The sequence below is a fragment of the Lissotriton vulgaris genome, chromosome 2_1, assembly GCF_964263255.1.
Source record: "Lissotriton vulgaris chromosome 2_1, aLisVul1.2, whole genome shotgun sequence".
Taxonomy (NCBI): Eukaryota; Metazoa; Chordata; class Amphibia; order Caudata; family Salamandridae; genus Lissotriton; species Lissotriton vulgaris.
The window spans coordinates 1177869237-1177893326 of record NC_141687.1 but is presented as its reverse complement, the minus strand read 5'-3'; the positions used below and the strand labels follow the sequence as shown (position 1 = coordinate 1177893326).

Genomic DNA, 24090 nt, shown 5'->3' with positions numbered 1-24090 from the left:
ATTAGTGCTTTCTTTTATATACGTATGACTTAAATATCTGAAACCGGAATTTGTATGTCTTGCGGTAGTTATTTTAATATTACCCCATTTGTATTTGTATTTGTATTTAATTTATTTATAAAGCGCTAACAATCATCCTAGGTAGGATATCACGGCGCTGAGGCTGCATTGTAGAAAAAATATCTCCAGAAAAGTAATTTTACTATTTTATCAATTTGTTTTCTTTCTAAATTTAGATGTTTTCTATAATGGTTCTATACTTTGTCAAAATAGGCATATATCATATATCTTTTAATCTTGCTCAGGGCAGTGCTACCTTTTATGAATTAAACGGAGATTATTTTAATTTAGGCCGTTGTGTTAGTGTTTGAAGTAACATTTGCTTCTTTCCCTGCAGTGTACCAGCTCATGGTAAATACATATTTCAGAGACAACACAATGAAAATATGAATCAGAAAGATTTAATGAAATATATTTTTCCAGTCTTCTTCCCTTTGTTTTTGCCTGTAATCCTTTGAAAGAAAATTCTTTGTTCATGTTTGTTGATACTCCCATCCTCGCCCCTCTTTCTGTCCGGTCATAACACAATCCCACCTTCAGACTCAGCCCCTAATGTGTGTTTAGTCTGAGTTGATATCACTAGATTTGATCAAACTGATGGTTCTCGTCAGCTGCCAAAAGCTCACCATTGGTCAATGGTCGAAGCCATGATTAGCGTTCCAAAGTCTGCACTTCAGCAACGAGACCCCACAGACCTGCCAACACACATGGTCCTACATCGTGTGACACGACATCTGTTTCCCAGTGACAGACCAATATCATATTGGTGAAGATAAAATGAGCTGGAAACCCAGTGCCATATGGATTTCTCACTCGTTCATATATGGAAGCTGGATACTGCGGATGTTTTTGGGGTATTTTGCGAAGTCCCCAGGTGTTGGACTTGACCTTTTTTGAAGGGTCATCCCTGAACTTTTTGCCTTCCTCCTATATTTTTTCTGACCTGTTGTTGGCTATTTTATGACTCTGGGCACTTTACCACTGCTGATCAGTGCTAAAGTGCATATGCTCTCCCTACTGTAAAATAATGTATATATTGATTAGTGGCTCCCTGATTGGATATTTGGTTTACTTGTCAGACCCTAGTATAGTGCACTGAGTGTGCCCAGGGCGTGCAAATCCAAATACTGCCAGTGGGCTTGCAGCACTGGTTGTGCCACCCACAGAAGCGGCCTTGTAAAACATGTCTAATGTCTGCCATTGCAGAGCCTGCCTGCAGTCTGGTACTGTCATGCTGACTGGGCAAGTGCACCCACTTGCCAGTCCCTAAACCTTCCTTTTTCTTCATATTAGTCAATCCTATGGTAGGCCCAAGGGCAGGGTGCATTGTCAGTATAAGGTATGACAATCCCTGATGTGTGTGGCATGTGCTAATAGTGAATTACAGCCATTTTCGTTTTTCACTATTGCAAGGCTACCTGTTCTCCCTAGGCCAGCATGGGCTGTTAGAATTATTACACTTTATAATCCTAGCAAAGTCAGAGAACATGGTAGAAATTCGAGTTTAGTATGCCTGGACTCAGAATAATAAAATACATATTTTAGGAAAGTTTATTTTAATATTCTGGGTTTGCAAATACCACTTGTAGAAAGTAGGTATTAGCTTGCCTAACCATTTGAGCCTGCCTCTGCGAGGTTGTGTATTCCTTGTCTGGGTTTGTGTGTAACAGGGCTGGGTAATTCCAGGAGACAGGCTGGGGCAGCCTGATGGTGAATAGGGATATCTGCATCTAGATGAGAGGGAGGAGTTGCACCTGGGACCTGAATAGGGCTGGGCCTTCCCTCTACAATGCCAGCTCCACCCCCTGTGGTGTGTCTGATGTCTCTGCCCTGCACACTGAAAGAAGAGGGGGAAGACTGTCAACAAAGTGCTCCAGGACTGTACTTGCTTTCCACAATGCTGGCTCCCCCTCATGTGGGGCGCCTAATGTGCCTGCCCTGCGCTGTGAAAGGAAAGGAGAAGTCTGGTAAACAGAGTGCTTAAGAACTGGTTTTGCCTGGGCACAGGCCCTTCCCCCCTCAGAAAACAAAGGATTTTGGGGTATTAATATTGGGACCCTGATCCCAAGAAATTAGATCACTCCTGGAACTGACAAGACAATACATCTGCTGAGGAGAAGGAACCTGAAGAAACTGAGGAGAGACTATTCCCAAGCTGAAGTGCTGCTTGGGGGATTGGCCTGCAGTGGTTGCCTGACTGCCAAAGAGAGAAGAAAGGACTTTGTGGACTTTACCTTTAATTTTCAACTTGTACAAAGATCTCCAAGGGCTTGGAAGAGAGCTTGCCTCCTGACAGAAGTCCCAGGACCAGTGGACTTCACCAGCTTTTGTGAATTGCTGCTGTTCCAGTGGCTACAGAGGCAGGGAGCTGTGACCGACTCTCACGACCGGCCTGGTGGCCTGTAGGCACCACATTGAGCAACGTCCGCCTTGAACAACACAAGGTCTGCGCTCACTTACTCCCTCTCGACGCCGTCAACGAGCCTTAGCCTGCACCGGAAGGACACCGCGACGTGCAACGCCTCACTACACCGAATAGAACTGGTCTGACCAACGCGGTCACTGCTGCTGATTTCGAGTCCTGTGACCGCACCGGAGTTGGGCACCGCCTCGCACGCTTTGCGACGCACCGCCCGACTCGCACCGCTGTCCGGACTGATCGATGCCAGCTCCCGAACTCCGGCTCGTTCACCGCACCGTAAAGCTGGAAGCACCGCAACGAGCAACATCCGCCTCGAACAACGCAAGCTCTGAGCTCACCGACTCTGTCAACAAGCTGTAGCCTGCACTGCGACTGGAAGGACACCGTGACCTGCAACGCTTTCTTTTTCTACAACGCGACGATCACAGGAACCGGCTTGCACGTCCGTGCCGGCCGTCCCAAGTAAAAGGTACTGTGACCAAGTCTGTCGACCATTTGAGTGAGCCCGTACCGACGCGGTCTGCTGGATTTGTTCGACTCTGTGTTCTTTTCAGCAACGCTGTAACCGGACAAGGCTACCGACTCACAAAGAACCTTGAACTAAGTTTTTTAAACCTGAACTCTTGAAATTTGATAGTACTGTGGATTCTTTTTGTCGTTTATAGGTCTTGTGGTAACTCTTTATAAAGTATAACTTATTTTTGATACAAAACCTTGTGTGGTGTCCATTTGTTGTGTTGTCACTGGGTTACTGTATGTGGTCACAAATGCTTAACTTACATCGCCTCTGAACTAGCCTTGACTACTCGCGCCACGCCGCCTAGAGGGTGAGCAGGGGTTATTTTAAGAGGGTAATTCCCTTGCCCTGACTAGAGGAGAGGGTCCGTGCTTGGCACAAGTACCTACCTGCGCCAACCAGAGACGCCCAATTCTTACACCACGAAATCAGCAGCAGCCTCAACAGTTTTTCTTTTTTTGGGAGCGCAATTATGGCGGGGGGGGACAGTTCTCAGCACACAGCCCCGTACCCTCATGCCTCACAAAAGCTATGGGTTAACCGCCCGTTCCCCTACCATCTCTACCCATAAGCTCCAACCTCCTTTTGCACAGTGAAATTTATCAGAAAGTTGTGAGGTCAGGACCTCACCCTGTTTCCTCCCAGTTCCTCTGCTTTTTGGTAATTATTAGCGGTAAACCTGGGCCTGATTTTTTCCTGCAGAAAGTGGTGCCAATATAAGATGAAACTGTCATTGATGAGAAAATGTCTGCATTGTGAAGAAAGTTATATTACTGCTCACTAATAGTTAATGTTAATAACATTTTAATTTGTGTAATGACTCAGAAATGCAAGGTATTACGAGCCACGCCGTGATACAGTGTTTCTGCAAAAGCAAATGAGCTGAAGAGGAGCGGGTAGTTATTCACCCTATGTGTCTAATTGTCTTTCAACCTCTTTTTGTAGGCCAGAGGAGCTGATTTCCCAGAGTTACCAATACCAGGAGACCTCCCACTTCGGCCATGTGGCAGCACCGCAAGCATGAAAGTAAAAAACGTAAAGAAGTAAGTTGACATCTCTTTCTGTGTGTTTTTGTGGGTGGGTATGGGCGCTTCCTACCCTCCCAATCCCCTCACCTTTGATCCAGCGCCAATCAGGGATCGATAATTGATGACAATACACAGGCCCATACACATTTACCCAAAACACTATCCGCTGAAATGATGCTGGCAGGTGGATTTCAAGACTAATGGACACTCGTAATCAGTTGTTCATTATACAGGCTTGTTTCTAACCTCTAAATACCCAACTGAGCAGATCAACTTCTTTCCTTTCTTCGATGGACCTAAAGTTGAGAAGTTGATGGTAATATCTATCTATCTATCTACAAACTCGATGTAAAGTTAATATATGTTTATCACCAAATATTGAAGTAAATAGGAGCTCATCATGTACAGAATCACAAGGCAAACAAAGCATTATTCACAAAGAGAGAGAACATTTATCAATTCAAACAGTGTAAGACTTATATCAAAATGAATGAATGCACATGAAGGAATGGATAGGTGAAGAGACAAAAGTTTCAGGGACAAAATAAATTTGCAAATGATTATGCAAAGTATGGATCATTTAGCTAATACTAACCTAAGGAAATACTACCCCCTGGACATGTAGTTAAGTAGGGGTCCCCTGAGATAGTTTCAGGGAACAAAGATTAACAGGACAGGAAACGAGTGCGCCTGGAAGCCTGGGTTTGGGGTGGAATTATGATGGAGAGAGCGATGTTTACAAGTGAGTGCACCTTGCAGCCGGGGTGAATGGGTGTTTACAAGTGAGTGCGCCTTGAAGCCTGGGTAAATGGTGTTTACAAGTGAGTGCGCCTTGAAGCCTGGGTTTGGGGTGGAAGTATGATGGAGAGAGCGATGTTTACACGTGAGTGCACCTTGCAGCCGGGGTGAAGGGGTGTTTATAAGTGAGTGCGCCTTGAAGCCTGGGCACGGGCTTGATGTATGGCGTTGGAGGAAGAGCGGTGTTTACAAGTGAGTGCGCCTTGCATCTGGGGTGAAGGGGTGGATTCACGGAGGAGCGGCACCTTCAGGTGAGTGCGCCTTGAAGCCTGGGCACGGGGTGACGGTATGGCTTTGGAGGTGCTTTCAAGTGACTGAGTTGCACCTTTTAGCCGGGGTAAAGCGGTGGCTACAGGTGAGTGCGCCTTGAAGCCTGGGCTTGGAGTGGAGGAATGACGTCCACGGAGGATATGGCGGGGGGCTGTCCCAGGACGCCTCTTTGCTGTTCACTTTCATGTGCCCCCACGTATCCATGACCCCCCTCCTGACACGGCCGCAGCACCGGGCGCACGTGCCATGGATGGCTAGCTGGGCGAGCAGCTGCATTTCTTCTGCGCGCCCTGCGCTCCAACAAGGCCCTCCCAAAACAGACCTTTTCAGCGGAGAGATGTATGCGGAAGTACCCTTTTTGGAAATTAGTCCGACTATAATTCCTCCACGTGCCTAGAAGTTAACCTATAATATAGTGCACTTTAATGAGTAACTCCCGGGCGTGAACTTGGGATTACATTGTTTGCTCTCCTCTCCCTTACATGGTATATACATGTATACCTCCCACCAAGGGGGGGGGGGGGATACGTACTGGCAGCTTGGGGTGGGGGGGGGGGATACGTACTGGCAGCTTTGTGAGATTGCTGGAGTTTCCCGGAATAAACTGATGTATTAGACGAGGTAGTGGCATGCCCACGGGAGCGATCTCTACGCACCAAGGTGAGTAACGGCGGTATCACTTCAGAGTAGTGCTTCGAAGCCGGATAAACTTTACTTCAACACGTAGCTATATACAAGTGTTAAACGCGTGCGGTCAGGGTTCGCTGCGCTAAGCTTATCAACTTTCTAATGTTGGTTTTGCCTTAATGCGTGTGGATGCGTCACCCTGGTGTGTGCACGCGTTCCCCTGGTGTGTGGACGCGTCACCCTGAGGTACATACTCCGCATTAGGTTTCCGGCCCTCGGGGTGCGTGCGGTGCCCTGCTCGCGAAGAGTGGGTTGGCAGGACTTGTACCCCCCCACTGCTCCCCGCAGGGCTGAGCCGACAGACTGCTGGCTGCTCGCGCTGAGAACTCCCTGCCTCGGGGCGCTACCGTTCTGCGGACGCTTCCCTGTCTAGGAATGGGACCTGCTGCTGCTCGTTGCCTCTCCCCGTGGGGTGAGGCCTCGGTTGTTGGATAGTGATGTGGGGGTTCTGCCCCCACTCAGCAGGAGCCCCCAAGGCGTCCGAGCGCCCCACTCTTCCTGCTCCCCTCAGCATGCCCCATGCTTCCTCTCAGCAGGTGTTTTTTTTTTTATCACGCCCCCACCACGGCGTGGGGGGGGGGGGCTGCTCTAGCTCTTCACTACATTCTTACTTTCCAGATCTCCCTGGTTTTGGGGGGTCAGTCCGCAGGTCTTGGCTGAAACTCATGACAGGTGATGAAACCTTGAGTTGTCCAGCGTTTTGGCAGTAGCCAATAGGGTGAGGTCGCCTGCTGGCGGGGAGGGGGCCCTTTGCTACTGAAGTGAATGTGTTGACAGAACAGGTTTTTAGGGGGGGGGGCGCATTTGTTGGGTCTGTTGTAGAGCCCAGTGGGGGCTCGATTGCATAAGCATGCTATTCAGTTTAACCTCCCCCCTCCCTCTCCACCGCCGCCCCCTTCCCTCCCCCCCCTCAGGGTGCTGTAGGATGGGTTAAGGATGGGCTAGGTGAGGTGCACATTGATCTTACATAAGACAAAGATTCGAAGATTATTTTAAGAGCACACCAATGTCTTTTTGCCTTAAATTAGTCCTTCCCCCAACTTTGTGGTACTCCCTTGGGTTGCATTTGGAGAAGTGTGGCTCAATGGTTAGAGTGGCAGACCCTGATGCAGAGGTCTAGCCCAGGATCAGGGTTCAATTTCCCGCCTCGGCGGGTCTTGGGCTCAAACAATTCCACGGACCTGATAATTCTCGCCTCGATGCCTATTCCAATCATGGGTCCCACTCTGCAACTCTGGGCAATAGCTTGCTTAATCTCCACAACGGCCCCCACAACGCTAAGGATGCCTGGCTTCACCTTGGGGGTGCCCAGGAGTGGACGCCTCACAGGGAAAGCGAGGATGGGTTCCACAGCGGTATTCGTACAAGCGCCTTGAGACCCTTGTAGGTGAGTAGTGCGCTATACAAGTATCACTTTACATTTTTACATTTTAGGCCTCCGGAAACTAACGGACAGCGACGATCTCCATCTAAGCTTCTTCCCAACCACGCCACAGCTACGGTAACCACACCCCCTAGGGCACCCCAGTTACACCCTAAAACCTACATGTCCAATCCACAGTAGTTGAAACATTTACGAAAACTCAGTCTCTCATTGGCTGATTCGTGAAGGGGTTCTATCACACCACCATAGTTATGATCATGTTTTACTAGTGTTCTTTGTCTAGTACATTATCTCATTACTCTATCCATACATTTCCTTGAGAAGGCAATGTGAGAAGTTGGCCTGATATATGATGTCTCCAATTCTGGGGGCACCTTGTATCGGTCCAAACAATCCCTTATGGTGATGGTTGTAAGTCAACCTTATAGACAAGCTATCCTAAGGGTAGCATGGACTAAGCAGCCTTAAAGGCTTAACTCAAGAGGGCATGTGAAGCCAGCTGTTTTACCAATCACAATCCTGTAATATCAAATTAAAGGACACCACAGAAGTTATATATTATAAAAATATATGTATTTATTCTCAGAATAATCCTCTATACTCTTTGAGTCTAGAAGCACAAGCGTTTAAACAAAAGCACAGTAAAACATATGAAAGTTGCACAATTATGGATGAGGCCCAGTGGCCACGCAAACCATATACTAAAATAGTGGTATAAGTATCACTACTCGAACAGTGGTAAGGCCTGAGGCCTTGGGAATCGCTGGGGCTATTAGGGACTAGCAGTGGTGAAGTCGGGAAAAGCCCGCGGGACTCGGGTGCAGCGCTTAAAGCACACGCATGCACCAATGAAAAGTCAATGGTGCGTAAAAGTTACAAAGTTACTGTTAAAGGAGTCTTCCGACTGGACTAGAATTACCAAACTTTAGACTTAGACACTAGAGGTGTATACCAATGCAGGAGCACCGGCGTTAACGAGTTACCTCACCCACAGGAAGAGGGTGCATAGGTGCCAAAGTGGGTCAGGTTTCGTCACACAGTCTGATGGTGCCTGGAGATGAGGATGCTGCAGGCGTCCAGAAGAGCAGTGTCCGGTTTGATCCAAGGGTGGATCAAAGCTGTAGAGAACCTGAAAGCAGAGGGGACAGAGCCTGGGTCACTCAGCAGTGACCAGGGTGGAATCAGGAAGGAACCAGGCAATGTCGGGTGCAATCAGGTGGTTGTCGTGAAGCTTGTCTCCGCTGCCACGTGGACTCTGGGGCACCGAGGATGTCCAGGAGTGGACCACGAGCTGTCCCACGAAGGCTCTCGCTGTCGGCTTCCGGATTGGAGCAAACAAACCTTGGCAAGCGCAACCCACGCAGGATTCGAAGATCGCTTCTTACTCGGACCAGCAAGGTCAGAGCGGGTTATCCTTTTCAGGGGAGCGAGGGCCAGTCCAGAGCAACCGGACTGGCAGAGCAAATTCAAAAGTTCGTCGGTACTGGGCCACTAGCCAACGGGCAAGCGACCGGACCAACGCGTCGAGCAGCAAAATGCAGAAGGGCCCCACGCAGCACTCAGAGTGTGGAGGGGGTAGCTTTGGTGCAAAAGCTACTCGGGGCTGGGGCTTCTCAAACCCCAATGCACAGCGTCGAGGGAGCCTCGGGAGCTGCACGGTCAGCACTTCGTGGTTTTTCCAATATGGCCCGGCCCCACGTTTCAGGTCGCCTCCACGGGTCTCAGATTCGCTGGGACTGTGTGTTGGAAGGCAGGATAGCTGGGTCTTGTCGATCTCTGTCACTCGAGTTCCGGCGGGAACTGCGACAAAGCAAACAGTGAGGCGCTGGATGGTGCCTGTTTGCACAGTGGTCACTCCTTGACCACAAGGGAGATTCTTCAGTCTTCTACGTCGAGTAGGATGTCGAAGGGTCCAGAGTTTCGTTTCATAAGTTTCAGTCAGGATAATCTGATGTGCGCTGGCACTGCTCCCACTCTTATACAAAATCTGTGGGTTGGATTACCTGCTAGGTCCCTCCTATGGGTGGGACCAGGGAAGGGGGTGGTTACACCCCTTTCCCTTTGTCCAGATTCGCGCCAGGACTGGGGCTGGTGAGCCCCAGAACCGGTTTGACTGGATTATGCAAAGGGAAGCCTTGTGCTCCCCAGGCAGTGTCTAGTTTCTTTCAGCCCTCCCTGCCCCAATCCACTATCTCCTGTCTGGGGAGGTGTAGCACCTCCCTGTGACAGGAAACCCTTTGTCCAGGCCTCCTCTGCCAAGTTTCGGTCAGCAGCAGGAGCTCAGACTCGTGTCGGTGGCAGCAGCATCCATTTTGTGATGCTGAGGCTCTGGTTAGGATTAACCGCGTTTCAGTAAAGTAACATGTCTTCTCCCTCTAGAAGGGTGGAATGCTACCCCCGTCTCCAGGACTGGCGAGGGGGTAGTATTCCAAATCGTATGACACCTTACACGACATGTTTTGATAAAGCCAAACCAAAGTTAGCACATAACCGCGATGGATTATAATGCACTTAAGAGTACATGGTATGGCAATATCCCGGAACAGCTAAGGGAGTTGGTCCCGACAGCTGCAGACAGGCTCAGCTCATGCTAGAGCACCATCTCACATAAAACCAAGCACTCTGCCTCCAGGATTGATAAGGCCTGCCATAGGAGTGACTTATAGGTATATATGTGTCCAGATATAGGTTTAGATATAGGTATACTATATCTAAGCAAGGGGTGATTACACCACCTTGCCCCAGCTGAGTGATCAGCCAGTTGTGTCAATTTAAGGACCAGCCAGGGGTGGCAAAATATATGCTGCAGCCCCTGGTAGGCCTTGGATGCACCTATGCCCTAGGCACCTATAGGGGCTGACAAGGTGTCCAGTACCAAATTGGTATGTACCTATAGTACATGGAGTCCATTTTAAGAGAGAGCAGATAGCCTGGGGCCCTGATTAGCAGGGTCCCAGGCCAACTAAGTCCAAAACCAGCTAAACACAAGGCAAAACATCTGGGGTAACCATAGTCAGGTATCCACCCTCCTACAGGCAACATGTTACAAATTTCTACATTTTTATTATTCAGATGGAAGAAGTTGTACATATCGTCTCTTTCTCATGGCCGTCTTTCCGTTACTTGGCAGACAATCAAATGCCTCTCGAAGGTTAGCCTCTGCCACTTCTCTCTCAGAGCTTGATTTTCGGCTTATTAAATGATTTTTTCTCTTAACCCATTACAGACATGCAGAAATGTAAACCTACATCACCTTTCACTACAATGAACAGAAACAAACATTATTAATTTCCCGAAATGTACTTTTTACTTTTTACCACCCACCATTGTACTAACCCATATTATGTTCCTAGCAAGAGCATTAATGTGCAAAAGCAGCATTATTTTTATTATATTTAAAAGCTGAACGTAAATGCGGCCTAGTCTGTCATGCATTAGTCTCCGCATTAGTGCTTGCATGCACAAAGCATTTTCCAGTGTTTTGTATTTGTGCACGTTAATCTTACAGCACACTGTTAATAAATGTTACAGAGGAATCATCCGAGCAGGTTTTATTTTCTCAAAAACCTGCTCCATCACCTTACCTTGGTTATGCTTTGGGTGTCCTAAATCACAAAGATCAATGAGGATAAAGGAAGCCCCAGTGTCCCATAAATGTTTAATTATAATACATATTAAACCCGCATTGATATTGGAATTTGGTCTGTTGATAGCCGCAAGCCTTTTGCCTTTGCCAGTGTTATTTTCTTTTTTTTTTTGTCATAGTGTTTGCAAAATTGTTGGGTAAGCTGCTGAACCCTCACTAGTCCCAAAACACAAATAGGATACCAGCAAAAAATTGTTTTTTGGTCTCCAAAAGCGCACATTGCCTACATTGTCCCTAGCACGTATGGGAACTACTTTGTGTGCATATATGCTCCTTGTAAAAAGAGCACAATAGCTTCCCCTACAGTAAATTCAGCTGATGACCGAAGTGGGCTTACTCAGTCCACCGTGCAGTATGCTGCACTATGCAGAAGAAAAATGTTAATGACACAACAGAACAATGGATTTAGATGGCTGGCTGAAAGCCCCCATTATTATAGAATACATATAATTTTAGTAAAATAAAAAGACCTCGCAAACCTCAGACCTGAATACAACAGGCATTGACAAAGCCAATAGATCTCGCATTTTTGACCCCTTGACTCTGCCAGTGGTCTTAAGCCATGCTGCTCAGCATCTGCGATGCTATGCTGAGTAGCTAAACTTGAAAGCAAAGCCTTTAACGCAGGCGCCCACATAATTTTGTAGGCACACTCTCATGAGAGTCCCTGAAAAATTACGCAGGCCCTTTTTTCTCTCTTTAATTAGCAAAAAGTTGGATTGGCAACATAAAAGAAAATCAAAAGTGCAAAAGTTTATTAATTTATTTAATAAATCTTTTGTTGGGAACACTGAAGTAACATGTGGCAGAGTGAGAAGGGCGCTGACACAAGAGAGGTGTAAGGAGGAGGGTGTTAGGCGACTCCATAAAAAGGAGGACGGGAGGTACGCAAAAGTCACACTGATTAGGGAAAAGCAATATGGAGGGCACGGGTGGGCGGACGCAGTGGGGAGAAGTACACCGGCAAGCACAAGAGAGAGTGGGCATGAAGAAGTAGATGGGTGACAGACCGCAACACAGGGTGAAGGGCAAAGGGACATACATGAAATGTACTGCTCAAAAGGGACAAGCACCAGATTGACAAGCTGTGACATGGATAAGAAGCAGGCAAATGAGAGTGACAAGGAAAGCAATGCTGGCTGCAAGTCAGAGGCGCAACTAGAGCCACATTTCGGGGAGGGGGGCTAAGAAAAAATTTGGGGGTGGGGCTGAAACTTTGGGCAGTAGGCAGAGTGGAGCTGCAGGGGCTCTTGGAAGGGGTGAAACAACATCAAAGCCTCATTAACATGCACATGGTATTTTAAAGACTTGTGAAGTGCTCGGGTGCGGCTGTGTGTGTGCCCGAGAGCCGTCTGAGCACGGGCTGCCACTCACGACAGGGGTAGGGGGGGGTGTGCTGAAGCCGTTTGTGTCCAATGGGTGTTGCTCGCCTGCTCCAAGTCCTCTTTTGTTCTTGGTAAGCCACCAGGGCCGGACTGGGAACCAAAACCGGCCCTGGCAAAGTGCTCGGCCGGCCTCCCCTGCCCACTCGGGGAATGTGGTTGGATGTGTCGCCGAGCGCTTTGCTAGGGCCGGTTTTGGGCCGATTTTGTTGCAGGGCCAATTTTGCAGCTATGCTGCAAAAACGTACCTGTAACAAAATCGGCCCCCAGGGGCTCAAAACCGGCCCCCGCCCTTGCGGCGCACCGGGGGATTGCCCGGTGCCCGCTATGGCCAGTCCGGGCCTGTAAGCCACAATACATCTCCCAACAGAGAGCGAGAAATAGAACTGTCTTCCTGGCTAATGTGAACCAAGGCAGACAGAGTGTGTAGAATAGGAATCCCGCAGTAATGGATTAATTTGTGGGATTTATTAGAAGATAAATAGTACAAAGTACAACAGGTGAGCGCCAGGGGAAGATCCAACCAGTCTTCAGGCTGCTCAGTAACTGTCCCAATATCGAACCATACATGTACTAACATTCCGTGGTTTAATACCACGAGCATTTAAAGTGATACAACATTACAATACATACAAGGTTCTAACACTACAAGCATTAAAGAGTTATAAGGCAATTCAACAGAGTGGGTAAGGGCAATAAATATAAGTGAAGAAGGAAGGCATTCTTCTGACCTGTGAGGAGGTGGTCCATCAAGGCATCTAATAAGCCAATTTGGGCAGCAAGATTGTTGCAAGTTTGGAATATGCATTTCGTAGCAAAGAAAAGGCCAATCATTAAAGTAAAACAAAGTTTAAAGTAGCACTTTATTGAAACGAGAAAAATATCTATGAGGTAAGAATGAGCTATGGGCAAAAAGGTGGGCATGTAGAAACGCATGGCTGTGGGGGTCCTGGCACTGGCTAATAAAAAGACCAATATAAAACATGGTAAAACAAGGGAAATATTGCAAAAAAGGTGTTGAAGGTCTGATTTTTTTGAAGAGAGAGTCCTTGTGTGGGAGACTGCATGCTGGTGTTGGAAGAAAACAAAGCAAGGAAATGCACAACGCTTTCAAAATAAGCAAATGGGGCATTTCTCTGTAGTAAACATAAGTGAATGGGAGGGAAGGTGGCATGAGTGTGTAACATTTGTTAAAGGGGCCCTGGCACCACTCAGTAGCGAGTGAGGAGGAGAGGTGATTTGGAGCACTATTAGCCAGAGGGGATGGCTGCCAACAAAAATCACAAAAACACACCCTTCCCAACCATGCTTCACTAAGACAGGCTCCCATCTGGTTTCAGAAACAGCGAGAGCTATGGGGTGAAGCTGCTTCAATGGTCTTGGCCTGAGTTTGTACTGTGAATACATTTATAAGGAAAAGTGCAGAAGCACTGGGACGAAAGAGAGCAATATGGGCGCGGGGCGGGGATGGAAAAGCACACAGAGCGAGACATCATCGTGAAGCGCAGGCGTTGCACAGAAGCACACTTTGCTTGAGAACAACATGAGAGACTGGAAAGTGAAGCATATAAGGGAGATGACTGGATAAAACACCAACTCTCATGGAGTGCTTCAGGAAAAAGAAAAAAGGAAGACCCGAAAATCAAGCAGTCGTGAAGAACAGAAGGAGCCAATCAGAGAGGCTGGTAAGGGGGAATTCTCCATGGGAGAGATAAAGACATGCTGGACGGGCTGCTAAAACAAATGGAGCCAGCGAATAGAAAGCAAGCAAGCAACTGTGAGTAACAAAGCACAAAGTCAATGGCAAGCAATAGGTGGAATGCAGTCTAGGTTAGCACAACATGTGAGACAAAAGAGACGTTTAAGTGCTCAACTCTGACATCTGCAGAAATCTTTAGGTCATGAGCTTGAGCCCTAGAAATACCAACTCAATTAAATATCATCAGAAGGATGTACAACTGAGAGCCATTCATTGCAAATTAATAAACCGTGTTATTCACTGAAAGAGTAGCACTATTTTGAACACAAATCCTTTTTATTTTCACATTTATATAACAAGAGTGTGGAATCCGGTATTAATTGACCAGACACCAAGCTGAATGTTCAAGATGTCGTTTATTTGGGGTTCATGTAAAAAGGAACATCAGCGACCCCAGCCACAGCAATGACCCAGGCGGGTGACACTTCGCACTCTGTCAGGCGCTCGACTTAGAACGCTGGTCGCGGTGACATTCGGCATGACGTCACCGCGAGCCGCTCCATGTCAGCTGCGTTGCCGGGGGGAAAGAAATGGTGGAAGATGCCACACATCCCCCTCCTCTGCGGAAAGAAACAATGAACATAGAACATTGCAACCAAGTATTAAAGGGGAATTACATCATTACATAATGTTCAAAATGTTTGGGTGGTCTGGTCACTCTCTGGCTAGTCCTTCCACCAGGTTGGGGGTTCGACCACCGTTTCTTGGAAAGGAGACCACTGTTCCCCTCGGAGTCGCCCTCCCTCTCACTGCCTCTATCTGAACCTTGACCGGGTGGGCAAAATTTCACTACTCTCCCCAGGTTCCAAATCTTCCCTTCCTGGATCTTTATAGCATTCCTAAACAATTTCGTGATCCTGGTGGGCCTACTGTATCCTGACCAACTTGCCCTGCCAGTGGGTGTCCTGATCTTAATGTCATCACCTACTTTGAAACCGGTCTCCCTTGTAGAGTTAAGCCTGTCGAATCTTTCTTTCCTCTCCCCCATTGTTTTTTCCTGCCTCACTAATCCTTTCGCTTCTTTGGAGTGGTCCGACCAACCCTTACGCCACCCCATCCACCCTGGTGACAGTTTGGTGTTGGGAATCCTTCCTCGGAGCATTTCGGACGGGGTGACTCCCGTCGTCTGGTGCGGATTGAACCTATATGCTTCTATGCGCCTCCATACTTCTTCCTTCCAGTTCATGCCGCTGGCCTTGGCTAACTGGATGCTCTCCTTGAGGGTCTTATTAAAACGCTCTACCAGGCCATTTGTCTCTGGGTGGTACAGGGCACAACGCTTGTGTGTGATTCCTCTCTCCCCAAGGAATTCCTCCATCTCTTTCGAGCACAGTTGTACTCCGTTATCTGTGAGTAGACTGCTGGGCAATCCTTCCTTTTCAAACAGCCCTTGAAGGAACTCGATGACGATCTTAGTTGTGATTTCGCTCACCAACTTCACTTCTGGCCATCTGGAGTACAGATCCATGAGCACCAGAATATAAGGCGTGCGCACCTCTCCTGTCAATGGACCAACGATATCCAACGCCAACTTTTCCCAGGGTCCTGATGGTGGTGGTCTGCACACCATTGGAGGTGTCAATTGCCTCAGCACTTTGTCGCTGATGCTACACGGGATGCAGTCTCTCACCTTCCTTTCAATCGCCAGGTCCATGCTCGGCCACCAATAGTCTTCTCTCAGCCTTTGTTTGGTCTTGGTGATGCCCAGGTGGCCATCGTGAGCCATGTCAATAAGATTCTCTCTCACCGTCACAGGAGGTACCAGCCTCGTCCTCCTGAACAGACAATCGTTGACCACGGACAACTCATCCTTTACAATCCAGAATGGCCGAAGAGCCTCCACATGTTTATCTTCATGTCTCCATCTGTCCACTACTCTCTTGCACACCTCATCCAAGACTCCGTCATCCTTTAGTGCACACTTCCACGTTTCGTCACCTTTTGCTCTCTGGATGGCACAAACATTTTCCATTTGGTGATTATCCAGATCATCTTCCATTCTGTCATGTGCCTCATTCCCATCACTCTTTCACCAGCCTTGATAAACAGTCTGTCGCCAGATTCCGGGGTCCAGGGACGTACTCGACATTGAAAGTGTACTCCTGGAGGCCAACCACCCAACGCCTGATCCTACTGGAGATCGCATCCAGGTCCTTCTTACTGAAAACCTCCACCAATGGCTTGTGGTCGGTACGAAGGATGAACGTTGTGCCCCACAGGAAATCTCTGAATTTGCTCAATGCCCAGAATACTGCCCAGAATACTGCTAAAGCTTCTTTTTCGATCACAGAGTAGTTGTCTTCTGACTTCTGAAGGGACCCTGAGGCGAAGGCTATCGTTTCTTCTCCGTCTTTGCTTGTTTGCGTGAGCACCGCACCTAGACCTTTGGCACTTGCGTCCGTAGTGACTATTGTTGTACGATTAGGTATGTAAGACTTCAAACTGGGTGCTTCTGCAAGAGCATTCCTCACATCCCCGAACTCACTCTGACACACTGGACTCCAAACAAACACAGCCTCCTTTTTCAACAACAGCCTGATGGCATGCGTTCTCCCTGTGAGGTTCCGTATGAATTTTCCGTAGAACACTAGCATTCCCATGAAAGACCTGATCTCTTCCTTGCTCTTCGGGGCCGCCAGATTTACAATGGTGTTCTGGAGCTCTGCCTTGGGACGGATTCCTCCTGCCGTGACTTTGTGCCCCAAAAAGTCTAGTTCAGCACACCTGAGCACACATTTTTCTCTCTTCACCGTCAGTCCTTGTGACCTGAACCAGGATAGTACTTGTCTCAGTCTCAGATCATGCTCTTCATGGTCTCTGGCGAATACTAGAACGTCGTCCTGGTAGCATACAACACCTGGAATCTCCTTCAAAATGTTTCCCATGAGCCTCTGGAATACGGCTGCCGCAGAAACCAAGCCGAACGGCATCCTTTTGAACTTGTATGCGCCCATGGGTGTCACGAACGCAGTGAATTCTTGCGACTCCTCATGAAGTTTGATTTGAAAGTAGGCTGAGTTAAGGTCAAGCGTGGAGAATACCCTTGCCCCCTCTAGCATGCTCATCATCTGGGTGATATTGAGCAGCGGGAAACGGTCGACTACAACCTCCTTGTTCAAGGCTCTAAGGTCGATGCACAGCCGAACCGACCCATCCTTCTTCTGTGCGGCCACGATGGGTGCCAACCACTCTGTCGCTCCCACTGGTACAATAACTCCTGCCTTGCACAATTTCTCGAGTTCTGTCTTCACCGCTTCTTGGATGGCAATGGGTAGCTTCCTGACTTTGGCTACTACCGGCTTCGCATTTTCTTTCCATTTGATCTTGTGGCAGTAGTTCTTCAAACATCCCAGCTCTTCCTTGAACACTTCTTTGAACTCTGTCACCAGCCCCTCTTCTGGTTCTTGTACCTCTTGTATCAAAATTTGGGGATTGCTGTTAGGATTCAGGTATACCCCCAACTCCTTCTGTGCTTGCCAGCCCAAGATGTTGTCACCTACGGTGGACACATACACTTTTGACATTGTTGTTCTGTCTTTGTATTCGATAGTGTCCCAAAAGTATCCTTTCATAGAGATTGGGCGACCCGCATATCCTCCGGGCCTCACATCCATTCTCTTTAAGATTATCTTCCCCTTGGATACAAGTGAAAACTCTTTCGCACTGATAATTGTTATCCTGGCACAGGAATCGAACAGTGCCTCCAACTCGGTGCCTTTTACTTTTATAGTGTCTTTAGGGCTGCAGACCTGACCCTCCTTCACTTGCACAACTATTTCCTCACAAACCGTGTTTGTCCTATCCTTACCCTGTCAACTGAATCCATGTCCGCTTTTGCAATACTGCCTGAAATGGCCCCTCTTCCCGCACTTGTTACATGTGAACTTGATGGCAGGACACTCTTTATCATTGGCCATATGCCCTTGCTTTCCGCACCTGTAACAGGCACCCTTTGAATGCCATCCTGATTTGTCTTCTTTCTGTTCTTTATTCACCATCTTCTGACCCTTGATCACAGACACAGCCTCCACCTCAGTCACAACCTCGCTTACTTTGAGTTTGTCTTCGCTTCTCTTCTCCCCACTGTCCTGTTTTGTTTTATTTCGCTGACGCACTGCAGCATGTGTTCTACCTGTTTGGCTATTATTAAGACCTCTCTTAGGGGTGGGTCGTCCTTAAGCCACAATTCCTCCCGCACCCACTCCATCCTGCATGCTAATACGAACTGATCCCTGATCCTTTCCTCACTTGCGCCACCAAATTTGCATGTCGCAGCTAGCTTCCTAAGGTCTGAGACAAAATCCTCTATGGATTCCCCTTCTTTCTGTACCCTTTTCCCAAAGTGATATCGCTCCATTATGGTGCTAGTCTTCGGGAGATAGTGCAGGTATAGTTTTTTCAAGCTTATCTCTAGTTCATTAAGGCCTCTCGCTTCTTGCACACCTAGGTCTGGGAGGTGATCAAGAACCTCTTCCCCCTCTGCTCCCAGGTAATACGCCAATAGTGCTACTTTTCTCTCTAACCCCAGATTTGGACCACACGCAGTAGCATAATTTAAAAACACCTTTTTCCACTGAATAGTGGGTTCTCCTGGGTTGGTCAAGAAGAAGGGTGGGGGTGTTACGCTCTGCATGCTTACTATTTTACTACCCCCCCCCCCCCCCCCCCCCCCCCCCCACCGCAGGTACTGGGAGCAAAGCTTTGTAAATACAGTGACTAGCTACCATAAACCAACACAGTACATGCACACATCAAGACAGTTCCTCATAACAGGACCCAGTTGCTGCCTTCTCGCAGTTACTTCAATCGATCCCAAAATCAACCACAGGGTAGCACTGTGGCTTGAAAGTCTGTTCTCCTTTAGGTGGATGAGAACTTGAATTATAGTCCAGTTGTCGCTCAAGACCCGGATATTCCCAGTCTGAGGAGGATACCAAACCAATACCTTCCTTACACACTTGTGAGCAGATGGCGATGATCAAATGGGGGAACGCAGGTGAGGTTCAGCGCTTGCTCTCTAAGACCAGGATTCCTCCTCCGGCGATGTGATAATCCCTGTTGTGCAGTTAGTCACTAGGGTGCAACAGGAAACGACACGCTGGCACAGCTCGACACCTCCTGTGCACTCTGTTTGTCATGGACTCGAGCGCCGTGCAGGACTTGCTACGTAACTCGCTGTCGGGTCTGGCACAGTCTCGGGAAAAAAAAAAAACTAACGCCCCTAAGTCTCCTTTAGGCTACTCAGCGTCTCACACTGCCAGCACCTCACCAGTCGTAGTGCCGGTAGGTCCAGATACACCGACGGACGGACACTAGTCCTTCTCCCTTCTTACAACGCGTATGGCCTGTGCTCCTTCCTGACGAGACGTGACGCCATTGCTACTTCCCACTTTCACGCCAGTCTTCCTCGTGTTGTCCGCCACCAGGTCATACACTCCAACCCCTTCACGCGTAGGTGGCGGCACAGTCCGGGCTCACACAGTTGGCTCTACTCACGGTGCGACACCTCTCTGAAAAGGTTGGTTCTCTTGTGAGACAGCAGTCGCCTCCGGTGTCAACCTTCCGCCGCTCTTCCCTCACTCACTCGCAGCCCTTCAGTCTGCTATCGCCGCTTGCGATATTCGTCCTCTACCGCAATCTTGACTTCTGTAGCGTGTTGAGGTCGCTGAGTAGATGGTCCTCGTCGCCAGTGTGGAATCCGGTATTAATTGACCAGACACCAAGCTGAATGTTCAAGAGGTCGTTTATTTGGGGTTCAAGTAAAAAGGAACATCAGCGACCCCAGCCACAGCAATGACCCAGGCGGGTGACACGTCGCACTCTGTCAGGCGCTCGACTTAGAACGCTGGTCGCGGTGACATTCGGCTTGACGTCACCGCGAGCTGCTCCATGTCAGCTGCGCTGCCGGGGGGAAAGAAATGATGGAAGATGCCACAAAGAGCTACACGGCATTTTTAGCAGAATTGCCTTATAAACCAACGTACAGGTACGTTTAGTGATTTAGTCACACTACTGATATCATGCCTGCCTTAGTTGATCTGCCCCATTAAAATCACGAGATGGCACTGCCAGCTGTCTTTAAACTCATTGAGTGAGAGGTAGGCTCTGATTTCCAAAGTGAGTATGTTCCAGTGATGGTGACCAAGAAATGTACAGTTCTGAATGTCAATGTCAGGCAAGGCAGTCCAGGTTGGTAGAGTGCAAGGTGGGTGAAATGCGTCTTCTAGAGGGTCTTTTTTTTTAGCCGAGTGACAACCAGCTCTGTGATGGGAGTGGTAGGGTTGTGTTCTGCCTATCTGAATAAGCTTCAGATGGCGAATTAAGCACCCTTTTCAGTGAGGAAATAAATATTTAGAAGGCCCATGAACAGGCTCTTGCAATAATATAGTTTAAGTACTAGATCATTCATTGTTGCCTTAGCTGTGTGGAATGGGAGACATTGGCAATTCCTTTTATGTTCCTTATGTGGAATCGTGCTGCTGTGGTGTCGGTAGTTTTCAACTCTTCCACGCACATCAAGAAGTTGAAGCGTAAACATTGATTTCTAGCTGACGAAGAGAAAGCTCAGTCATCGACAGGGAAGTGGATAGAGAAAAATTAGACAATGAGAGGAGTGTATGAGTTAAGGTAGAGGACCTCTAGTTTGGAGGTGTGCCACAAAAGGGAGCTGAAAGCCATCCAGTGGGAAAGAACAGTGAGACAATTAGAGGTATATGGATAGTGTTAGGAAAAGTCAGTGGCGCAAAGGAAGGGGAATTTCCATGCCATTAGTTTAGAGATGGTAGGAGTAACCAAGGGAGATGTTGTTCCTAGGTGAAGTGGTGCCCAGAAAGATGTGAAGAGGCTCTATAAAAGACTGTCGAGGGACTCCAACAAGAAGGGTGTGTGATGGGAAATTCTTGGATTTGCGCTCTTTCAGAAAGAGCGATTAGATGTATATGAGAAAAAGCCATTGAAAAGCTGTGCTGCTAATGCCAATAGTTTGGATAAAGGAAATAATATGCTGTGAACTGAAGTGTCAAAAGCTGCAGGTGGATCAAGAACAATGAGCATAGAAGATTGGTGGTTGTGGTGAATAGAGATAATAAAGTTGTGACACAGGAGAGTGCAGGTACTGTTTAATTAAGGTCATGGAAGACATATTTGAAGGGGCTGAGAACGTTATGGAGCGATATGTAGTGTCAGTTGAAAACAAGATGTTACAACATCTGGATACTGGATGACAGAAGGAGAGGAATGGCCAGCAACAGGCTTGAACTCAGTAGATGTAGTGCAGCAGCTGGTTAGAAACAGTGTGTCGATACCGGTTTAGAAGGAGTGATTGAATATTGAGGTTAGACAGGGAAGGATTTTGGACAAAAAAACTAATGATTTAATAGTTTTACGACTGAATGTGTCAGATGATGTGCATAATATTTTTTGCCAGAATTAAAACGGGCCTGGGCATCCTGGGGGAAGTGGAAACAAGTATTAAAAAGTAGAAAAGCCAATGTCAAGTCGAAGTATTTAGGGTGAAGTTGTTTGAGGAGGCTTACAGAATAAGGTAGTGAGAATGCCTGTGTTCATGGTCATCCTGGAAGAAACGTAAGATACAAAGTCTATGACTGAGAGTGTGGAGTGAGTAAGGGGTGAACGTGGTGGGGAGATTTAAGTTACTGATAATATGTGAACTATGCTGGAGAGCATAGTGATGAAATGTTTTGGAAGAACCGGGATTTGGCGTTAACAAGAATAAGAGAGTGTTTGAGCCAAGTCTGTATATGTCTAGGTTTTCTGAAGTATTATGTACAGGAGTGGCCATCATCTTAGTTTTCAGTATGAGGCCATCGGTTGTGTTCCAGGATTGGGTGTGGAGTTGCTAGAGAGTATCTGCTTAGGAGATAGTGTATTTTAAAAGCCAGTTGAATAGATTTGTTGATTTTGTCAAAGCATGTGAAGTTCTTGAGTGGTGTAAAAACATTGTAGATTTGCTGTATGAAAGTAGGGAGAGAGTCTGGAACATATTAATTTTTCTCTTAAGTGTAATAGAAGGGGTTATTGGTTTTACTGTTAAAGGGATATTTACCACAGTACTTATCGGTTCACGGCCCAAGGGAGAGGGATTAATAGCCAGAAGCAGAAATAAGGAATCTTCAGATATTAGGATGAGATGCATGTATTCCTTGCTAGTGTAGGCTGTGTGATTAGTAGTGAGGGATCAGAATGTAGTTTGCAAAGGAGGGTGTTCTGAAGTTGTTGGGTGCCTTTTAGGTGACATCCCCAGTAGGATAAAGGAAGAGGTGCGTTCAGAGAGATCAATGACTGTGTTCTAGTAGAGTCCCAATATTCTAATACACTCCAATATTTTAGACCACCCCAAAATATAGCTTGGGTTCCACCTCAGCACCCTTGATCGTGTGATAAGTCACCATCCTCTTTGAAATCAAATCCAACATTACCGTAGCAGAGTAATAAAATCGTGATTTGGACAACTCACTAACTGAGTTCTGAATCCATGATCATTTAAAGGGTTTTATTACACAAATCTCAAAATAGGCATAAATAGAATGGGCCGTCTTAGTAGGAATAAGATAGTCATCTGGCTCACCAACCTTTATACCTATTTTATGAATCAGTGAAAACTGCAATTTCAGCATGGCATGAGTAACATTTATTAATCAAAATGTAGATTGTCACAGATAAAAAAAATACAACACTCGCCCTTTTCCAGGAAAAAGAAAGATCCAGCAGCTTCTGCAACAACAGTGCAGTTCGTAGATGCACAACACAATGTAAAACATTTTCCTAAAAAGAACTATACTCAAAGCATGTCTACATCAGAACTTTTTTTATTTTTTTATTTGTATGTTCTTATATAGCGCTCAACTACCCGGAGGCATCTCAGCGCCTGCCTTGGGAACCCGTCCTGGCTTTTCCCTGTGAGATAGCCCCTAACGGGCATCCAGCAGAAGTGTCCTTGAATTTATTACATACAGTACACGAAGAAAGTTTCATTCACAATACACTGTTTCTAATGAAAATAACTAGTTGTGACAGTGCCCTGTGCTCTGCAAAGAAGGTGGGAAGAGAAGATACAAAGACGAGTATTGATTAGGAGGGGTAATGAGCAGGAGCAAAATTACCAAAACACTTTTACAGCATCCATATTAATAAAATGGTTTATCTGAAAAACTATATTGCCTAACTGAAATATATTCATAAATTAACTTCTAAACACTTAATAAAAATCGTTTCAAGTGCAATATAAATAATTCATCAGTGTCGACTAGAATCATAATAAATCATTAGTATTCAAAATAATTTGTCACCCAAAATTGTGCATTTGGAAAAAGCTACCACAAACTTCCCCCTGTGATTATTATTATAATCACTAAAATACAATCAAAATATATTAAGCAGGCATCAGTTAGTAGATGTTGTCATTATCTTCAGTTACTTTCAAGAATTTTCCTCCGTCAATTTCGTTTAGTTGTAAACATAATCCTTAAGACATTCCAGTTCCATCCCTGTAGATCTTTTCCTGTTCTTAAACCTATTTTCATCTTTACTTTAAGTTGTGTATCTATTAATCATCCACTCAGCAAAATTTAGCAAAAGGAACAGAACAATTGCATCAATCATGAAGATTGTTATAGAGGATTAGTATATCCTGGAAAGCCTTTCCACCTAAATTACCTAGCCATTCTCCAACCTTACCATCATTCTTCCCAATCTCACTAAACAATGAACATACAGTTTCCCATAAGCCAGGTTCCTCAAAAGACGTAATCTCATGCGAAAGATAAGTTACATTTGTCACAAAAGGAAAATAATATATAATTCTACTATTATCCAGTATAAATGTACAACACCTCTTAGTTTTTATCATCTTACTGACTGTTGCGTCATTTGCCAAGAGAATATCTAATGCAAGATACGTTTGCATTATCAGATTCACTCGCAAACTTGTACTGGCATTGAGTCACTAATATAAAGTCTGTAAGAAACAGAGGGGCAATCGGTCCCAAACACTTACTAGCCGTTTTAATGGAGCAAATAGTAGTAATGGTGCTTATACGTGACAGGGGGAGACCCTAACCTCCTAGTTCCGAAACATGGTTCCAAATGAATGTCTGGACAAGCTTTAGGTATTTTCAT

At 46.7% G+C, this 24090-nt stretch overlaps 1 protein-coding gene across 2 annotated transcripts in view; it reads left to right on the top strand.

The window, feature by feature from the left end:
- Window positions 1–24090, top strand: part of ARHGAP32 (Rho GTPase activating protein 32) — a 1359293-nt gene that overhangs the window by 396068 nt on the left and 939135 nt on the right. For both annotated transcript variants that reach the window (XM_086956893.1, XM_086956892.1), the window contains exon 3: window positions 3945–4042. In XM_086956893.1, coding sequence (XP_086813019.1) covers window positions 3945–4042 — 98 coding nt within the window. The remainder of the gene's footprint in view (window positions 1–3944; window positions 4043–24090) is intronic.